The sequence below is a fragment of the Hypanus sabinus genome, chromosome 4 (genome assembly GCF_030144855.1).
Source record: "Hypanus sabinus isolate sHypSab1 chromosome 4, sHypSab1.hap1, whole genome shotgun sequence".
NCBI classification, from domain to species: Eukaryota; Metazoa; Chordata; class Chondrichthyes; order Myliobatiformes; family Dasyatidae; genus Hypanus; species Hypanus sabinus.
Window position 1 is genome coordinate 170,322,722 of NC_082709.1, and position 8,218 is coordinate 170,330,939.

At 43.1% G+C, this 8,218-nt stretch overlaps 1 protein-coding gene across 1 annotated transcript in view; it reads right to left on the bottom strand.

The window, feature by feature from the left end:
- LOC132393480 (calmodulin regulator protein PCP4-like) overlaps positions 1-1,248 on the bottom strand; it is a 114,439-nt gene extending 113,191 nt beyond the window's left edge. Inside the window, exon 1 of the mRNA XM_059968762.1 lies at positions 893-1,248. Coding sequence (XP_059824745.1) covers positions 893-901 — 9 coding nt within the window. The 5' untranslated portion in view covers positions 902-1,248. The remainder of the gene's footprint in view (positions 1-892) is intronic.
- Between the last annotated feature and the right edge of the window lie 6,970 nt (positions 1,249-8,218).

The window sequence follows — 8,218 nt, forward strand, 5'->3', positions numbered from 1 at the left end:
CCCTCCCTGTGCATTTTCTCCTCACTTTCTCCCACTCTGAAAACACTCTCCCTGTGATTCCCTTGTTTTCCACCTGCCTTTAATTATCTTGCTATTATCCCTTCACTTTTCCATTTCTTCATTACCTTCTGCCTGTCTCTCTTGCTTCCCTTGATCAGTTCTTGTCCAGTTTGCTACAGACTGAGCACTTCTCACACCTTACTTTCCTGCTATGAGATTCAAACATTATCTGCCAATTCTATTCCAATTTTAACATAAAGGTACAACACTTCTCGGGTTTCTGGATTCTACTTAAAACTCCCCCAAGTAAATTTCCTCAGAAAGCCATGAAGGAACGACCACAATTTTAACACTTAAAGCCTCTGGTACATTGGAAAACACAATACAGTTTAGTATTAACCAGAAAGAAATTAGATGAATAAAAAATTAGCCCTGACAAAATAAAATTAAATCGGTACACACTAGAAATATGCAACAGGTCTGTGAGTACCTAACAAGAGGTGAAATGGAAATAATTTCTCTCACCCCATTGGGCTTCCACACTCCCCACCCCCCCCCCCCACCGTCCCCCAACATCCGTTCAAAGCTAAAACCTAATTTGTTTCTCGTTCAAATGTGAACGATCTCCTGGCTAAATATCAAATGATCTGTTATTTTTTTTCTTCAAGATGACTTTAATAATTCGCAGTTTTTAAGTTAGAGAAAAAAAAAGCACGGTTAAAAGTAATGAGTGGGAACACCGTTCAGTTTTAAATCCAATCGTCCAGACAAGAACTTGTGAAACTGCAGAAGGACGGCTGTGCATGCTGCAATTAGTTGAAGGCACAATCATTAACTACGCTTAGCATGCACAGAAAAATAAAGCTCTAGTCATTTTACTTGTAAGCCTCACCTCGCTCATGGTTAGACTGCCAATGTCTCTCTGTGGGTGTTTTTTTTAAATTTGGTTGTTCTCTCTCTCTCTCTCCCTTCGGGGTGGTTCGGGTTCACACTCTGCTGGTATCAGGAACTCAGCACTCAGCTCTCTGCGCTGCCGATCTCTCCGAGAAGATCCTTTTAAACTCAGGCAGAACCTAATGTCATCACACCTTCGAGGGAGCCAATGAAAACCACCGTTCTAAACTTCAGCAACCTTGTCTGGCACAGTCTCATGCCACCCAGTGTTTCAAATATTAATACAGCCCTTCAAGGTACGAACTCCAGCGTTTCGTTCTCGCTTACTCATTGTGCTTGCAAAGGGAAAGCAAGCCCCTTCGATGCGTTCAAAGCGCTTTTTCTCTGAGGTCAACACTCTGACCTCGCAAGCGCAGTAAATAGATACCCCGAGGGATTTTAATTCACGCATCCTGCCCTCTGCGAGCTTTCCCCTCAGTTTCAGCATCGATCTGACATGTCTTTTTCATTGGAAAAATAATGGTCAGTTGACCCTCGGTGTTACCGCAGCTTTTGGGTCAGGACGGACCCGGACTGCGCTGCGAGCCGTGTTAGCTCATTGCAGCCCGGGATTCAGAGCTGAATGTGCGATATGCTGTGTTATCATAACCTCACGATATCCAATGCACTGAGTTACTTTCGAACACGTAGAACAGTATCGCTCAGGGACAGACCTTTCGGCCCACAATGTCTAGGCCGGACGCGATGCCAAATTAAACTAAATCTCTTCCGCCCGCATACGATCCATAACCCTCCATTCCCCACATATTCATGTGTCTGTCTAAAAGCCTCGTTTCTACTTCCACCGCCACCCCTGGAAGCCCCGTCCAGGCGCCCACCACTCGCAGGGTAAAAAAAGCCACCGCACGCATCTCCTATGAGCCTTAACCTCCCCCCCCCCCAACCCCCCAGCTTAAGTGCAAGTCTTCTGGGTGGTTGAAGTTTTGTTTCTTTACCCATCCTTGCAGTTAGGACATCAAACCAGAAGACATGGGAGCAGAATTAGGCCACTCAGCCCATCCTGTCTGCTCCACCATTCCATCATGACTAATTTATTTTCCACCTCACCTCATTCTCCTGCCTTCTCCCCTCAACCTTTAAAGCTCTTACTAATCAAGAACCTATCAATCTCCAGTTTAAATATATCCAGTGACTTTGCCTCCACAGCCATTCACAGCAATGAATTCAACAGATTCATCACCCTTGGCTAAAGATATTCCTCCTCATCTCTCTTCTAAAAGGATATCCTTCTATTTTGAGACTCTGCCCTCTGGTCCAAGCGCATCCTACAATTGGAAACATCTGTACATCTACTCTATCTCGAAAAGCCCCATAACTCCTACTGGGGCATAGGCCACCAACAGTAGCTCACCAGAGTCCTCAGTCCTAGGCCAGTTCCTCAAATTGTCTCCTGGTGTAGCCCATCTTCATGGTGTAGCCTTCCTCTCCCAGGGACGGCATCTTGGTGTTGCTGTAGCACCGGGGATTTCTGGGATGGGGTTGCTAGCCTCATGCCCAACCCTTCTCTTTTTGCACCTAGGCCTGGGATCATCCACGGTGAAGTTCCACTGGATTTAGGCCTTTCAACAATGAATGAGATCCTCCCCCCCCCCCCCACCTTCTTCCAAACTCCAGTGAGCACAGGCACAGAGCACGCCTCATAAATAAACCCTTTCATTTCCTAGATAATTCTCCTGAACCTCCTCCGGACCCTCTCCAATGCCAGCACATCCTTTTTTTTGATGTGGAGTATTACGAACAGAAATCTGCTCGCAATACTCCAAGTGCAGTCTGACCAATTCCTTATAATACCTAGGCATTGCATTCCTGCTTTTATATTGGAACCCTCTGAAAAATGAATGCTATCATTGCAATTGTCTTCTTTACCACCAGCTCAACCTGCAAGTTCACCTTTGGGGAATTCCGCACTCAGGGTCCCATGTCCCTTTGCACATCCGATTTCTGAATTTGCTCCCAAAATTAGAAAATAGTCAACAGTGTTATTCTTTTTACCAAAATGCATGACCATACTCTTCACTACACTGTATTCCACCTGTCACTTCTTTACCCATTCTCTTATCCAAGTCCTTCTACAGACACCCTGCTTCCTTAACAGTTTTTGCCTTTCCATTTATCTCTGTATCATCGGCAAACTCGGCCACAAAGCCAATCATTCTATCATCCTTGGGATCGATCATCGTTGATGAGCTCCTTGGGATATTTTTGCCATATTAAAGATGCTATATAAATTCAAGCCAGTGTTGCACTGGCCTTTTATTGTAACGGTAATTTGACCCATTTATCAGCTCTCCTTCACTATCAGGGTGGTATCAGCATTTCAGAAAAAGAAATGTTTTTTTTCAAATGTTTTATTGTCACTTAGTATTTGCTAAATTTGACACTCTGACCCACTTGTTGAGTTGATACTGCTCATGTTACATTGTGGTCATGCATGGCCAAGAATACTGTGTGAAAGATATATGTGCAAGATGTATTTACTAGACATCCAATTATCTGAATTATGAACACTCTCCCAAAAGCTGTGAAAGAATTAAACATAGGCAAGTCAACATTGAGCAATGGTCTGGGTTGAAAATTGGCTGAAGGCTGGCAGAAGTTGGGGCTTACCTGAAGAAAACCATACCAGTTGTGGAGGATGCACTCAATCCACCACAGGTTTGTTACATTGCTTCACAAATTCCTAATCGACACTATAGAACATCATTATTGCCATCAGAGAGGAGGTACAGGAGCTGGAAGATCCATATTCAGCAATTCAGTTACAGGTTTTCCCCCCACCAATAGATTTCTCAATGGCCCAGGAATCCAAGAAGACATCCTTCCTTTTCTTTTAAACTATTTATTTATATTGCAATTTATGTGTCCTAGCACTACACTGCAGCCACAAAGCAACAAATTTCCCATTATATAGCTGAAGGCTGTAATCATAAACTTGATTCTCTTTCTGATCAGTAACAACAAGAACACAGAAATACAAAATGGCTTTAACTTAAAGAAAAATCCCCAGACACTAAGCAGCCATCAACTGGTTCTGTGTCACAGTTGGACTCGAAATAATGATTGAAAATTTGGTGGAAAAAGAGTATTTTAGACAGTGTCTTAACATTGGAAGTTGAAGAGAGGCAAATTGGTTTATAGCTAGAACCCAGGGCCTTGAGCCTTTGAGAGCATGGCTGACAACGTTCGTGCAAATAAAGAAAAGGGTGAAAGAGAGACTAGATTTAGGGGAGTACCAATGGAAGATTTAAAAGGCCAGGAGTGATGGGAAAGAGCAAGTTCAATGAGGTAATCTGAAACAATGAATATTCGGAAACAGAATCAGAATCAGGCAGGTTTAATATTATTAGCATATGTTGTGAAATTTGCAGCATCAATACAATGCAATACTTGATAATATAGAAAAAAACTGTGAATTACACTGTGTGTGTGTGTGTGTGTGTGTGTGTGTGTGTGTGTGTGTGTGTGTGTGTGTGTGTGTGTGTGTGTGTGTGTGTATAAAAATAGTAAATTAAATAAGTAGTGCAAAACCTGAAATAAAAGAATAGTGAGGTAGTGTTCGTGGGTTCAATGTCTATTCAGGAATCAGATGGCAGAGGGGAAGAAGCTGTTCCAGAATCACTGAGTGTGTGCCTTCAGGCTCCTGTACCTTCTTCCCGATGGTAGCAATGAAAAGAGGGCAGTTCTGGGTGGTTGAGGTCCTTAATGATGGATGCCGCCTTTGTGAGGGACCACTCCCTGAAGATGTTTTGGATTCTACGGGGGCAAGGGTTCATGATGGAGCTGACTAATTTTACAATTCTCTGCAGCTTACTTGAACCCTGTCGAGTAGCAACTTCCCCCACCCCCGTACCAGACAGTGATGCAGATGGTGATGAAACTGAGGCAATGTCTAATCGATTACAAGTGTTACGTTGAGCGGGCTAGGTCTTTTCCTTTTGGAGTGAAGGAGGCTGAGAAGTGACTAGACAGACGTGTACAAGATGATAAGGGGCATAGAGCGAATGGATAAAGAAACTTTTTCCCAGGGGAAATGGCTAATGTGAGGGGCATAATTTTAAGGTGATTGGAGGAAAGAATAGTGGAGGTGAATGTCTGAGGTAGGTATTTTACATAGAGAGTGGTGAGTGCGAGAAACACGCTGACAAGGGTGGTGGTAGAGGCAGATACTGATACACTAGGGGCATTTAAGAGACTCTAAGATGGGCACATGGATGCTAGTAAAATGGGGCACTATGTGGGAGGAAAAGGTTAGAGCGATCTTAGACTAGGTTCAAAGGTTGACGAGTATCGTGGGCAAAGGACCCATACCATGCTCTCATGTTCTATGTTCTATGAAAGCCAATGAAGTCAGCATAGACATGAGTGAAGGGAGACTATGCACTGGGTTTGAAGCAGGAAGCTGAGTCTTGGGCATGGAACAGCACACAGACAGAAGATGGAGAGAGGCCAGTCAGAGGTGCATTGGAATCATGTGAATAGCAAGAAAAAGGAATTAAATTTGGCTGCTTCTGCAGAGGGTTGGTCTGTCCTTAGTGTAATAGGAGCAAAGGTGCATGTCTGCACTTGAATCACCTCTCCTAAATCTTTATAAATGGTTATTGAGATGCCAATCCCTAGAATTATTCATCCATCACCCCCTTGTTTATGTTCCTGACTGGATTACAGATCTTGAAGTAAAGATGGTGCTTGATGAGGGGTCCAGGCGGAGGATAAGTTTATTAATAGAATCAGTGAGTGCTACAGCACAGAAACAGGCTCCTCAGCCAAGCTAGTCTGTTGTTCTGCCTAGGCCCATCGACCAGCATCTGGACCATAGCCCTCCATTCTCCTCCCATCAATGTACTTGTTCAAACTTCTCCCAAGTGATGCAATCGAACCCACATTCACCACTTCCGCTGGCAGCTCATTCCACATTCTCACCACCCTTCGAGCGAAGAAGTTCCCTCTCAGGTTCCCCATAAAGATTTCACCTTTCAGCTTTAACCTATCATCTCTCCTTCTAGTTTCACCCAACCTCAGTAGAAAAAACCTGCTTGGATTTAGCCGATCTAAGACCCACATTTGCTTGATGATTTCTATTATACCTGGTATTAACTTTTAATTAAGTAGTTTTTGTTCAGTCACTGAACTCATCTGCAGTATATCAGTTGTGTTGCTTTCTGGGCCTTGTGGCACATTGGGGGGCAACCATGCCATTTCCTTTTAATTAGCATTATTATCTGTTTTTTTAATGAGGCAGAGATGCTGAAAAGCATGCAAGGAGCCAGCTGGATTCGAACTGGGGACCTCTCGCCTTGAAATCCAGTGCGGACGCCACTACACCTCCAGCCCGCAGTCTATTATTTGTTTTGCTTTTTATCCATCTCTCCCTCTCTTTGCTTACATTTTTGTCCTGGGATTGGCTGGTGGAGATGACCTTCTGTTTAAGGGAACCAAGGAAATGGCACTGAGGTAAAATATCAGTCATGATCTTGTCAGTGGTAGAGCATACACAAAGAGTTGAATGGCCTGCTCCCAACCGTATTTCATAGGCTCATCTTGTGTCTCCAATGATATGACAGATACAGAAGATGCTTAAGTTGGTCCAACATTAAACAGGGAGGCACCGTGAATGTGTAACAGTTACGCATTGCTTTGCAGCACCAGCAATTGGGGTTCAATTCCTGCCACTCTCTATAAGGAGTTTGTACGTTCTTCCCGTAACTGAGTGGATTTTCCTCTGGGTGCTCCACTTTAAAAGTTCAAAGTAAATTTATCATCAAAGTACATATATGTTACCACATACAACTCTGAGATTTGTTTTCTTACAGGCATATTCAGTGAATCCAAGAACTGTAATAGAATCAATTAAAGACCGCACCCAACAGGACAGACAAACAACCAATGGGCAAAAGACAACAAACTGTGCAAATACAAAAGAAAGAAAAAGAAATAATAATAATAAATAAATAAGCACTAAATATCGAGAACATGAGATGAAGACTTCTGGATAGTGAATCAGTAGGTTGTGGGAACAGTTCAGTGATGGGGCAAGTGAAGTTAAATGAAGTTATCCCCTCTGGTTCAAGAGCCTGATTAATGAGGGCTAATAACTGTTCCTGAACCAGGTGGTGTGAGTCCTGAGGCTCCTGTACCTTCTTCCTGATGGCAGCAGTAATCCCACATTCCAAAGATGTGCGAGTTAGTAAGTTGAGGGCATGTTATGTTGACGCTAGAAGCATGGCAACACTTGCGGGCTGCCCCCTACACAACCCCAGTCTGTGTTGGTTGTTGGCATAAAATGATGCATTCCACTACCTCCTAACTTTAAGATTTTACAATGAATCATGTTTTAACAGGAGAGAAAGTATGGGGAAATAAATCGAATTAAAATCTGAAATTTGTAATCAATCCCCAGCTGCCTCATTTACAATTAAGACCAAAAAAAGAGCTGTGTGCTGCAAAAATAAATTGGCAGGAAGAAAACATACTGCCCTTTGTCAAGGAAACAGTGAATGCCAAATCTGAGAGCAACATCACAATTTTCCAACATCTCCCGAGCCTGCATCCTCCAGCACCTCAAACGTTGAAGACAGAAGGTAGATGGAAGAAACATACATTCTAAATTACTTGGCAAGCCACACACTCACGCCAACTGGGACATGGCAGTGCATTTGGGCTTATAATAGAGTCAGTGAATTATACAGCTCAGAAACAGATCCTTCAGACCAGCACGTCCATAGCAACCAAAGTAACTTCTGATCCAGTCCCATTTTTCTGCATTTAGTTCCACTGATTTTTTCCGGTCAATGATCCTATCCAAATGTCTTTAAACATTGTAATTGTACCTGCCTCGACCAATTTATTTGCAGCGTGATTTGTATTTAAATAATTATTTTATTTATTTACTGAGATACTGCATGGAATAGGCCCTTCCGGCCCTTTAAGCCATGCCTCCCAGCAACCTCGCGTTTTAATCCTAGCCTAATAATGCAACAATTTATAATGACCAATTAACCTACCAACCAGTATGTCTTTGGACTGTGGGAGGAAACCAGTGCACCTGCGGTCATGGGGAGAACGTACAAACTCCTTACAAAACAGAGGCAGGAATTCTATATACCCAGTAGCTTCCATGAAAATCTTTCTTCCTCAGAACCATTTAAATCATGCCTGTCTCACCACAAATGGACACCCTCTAGTTTTAGACTCCACTACTTCAAGGCCCTTAGAGTATCTAAGCCCCTCATGATTTTAGAAACCTCTGTAAGGACATCTTTCAACT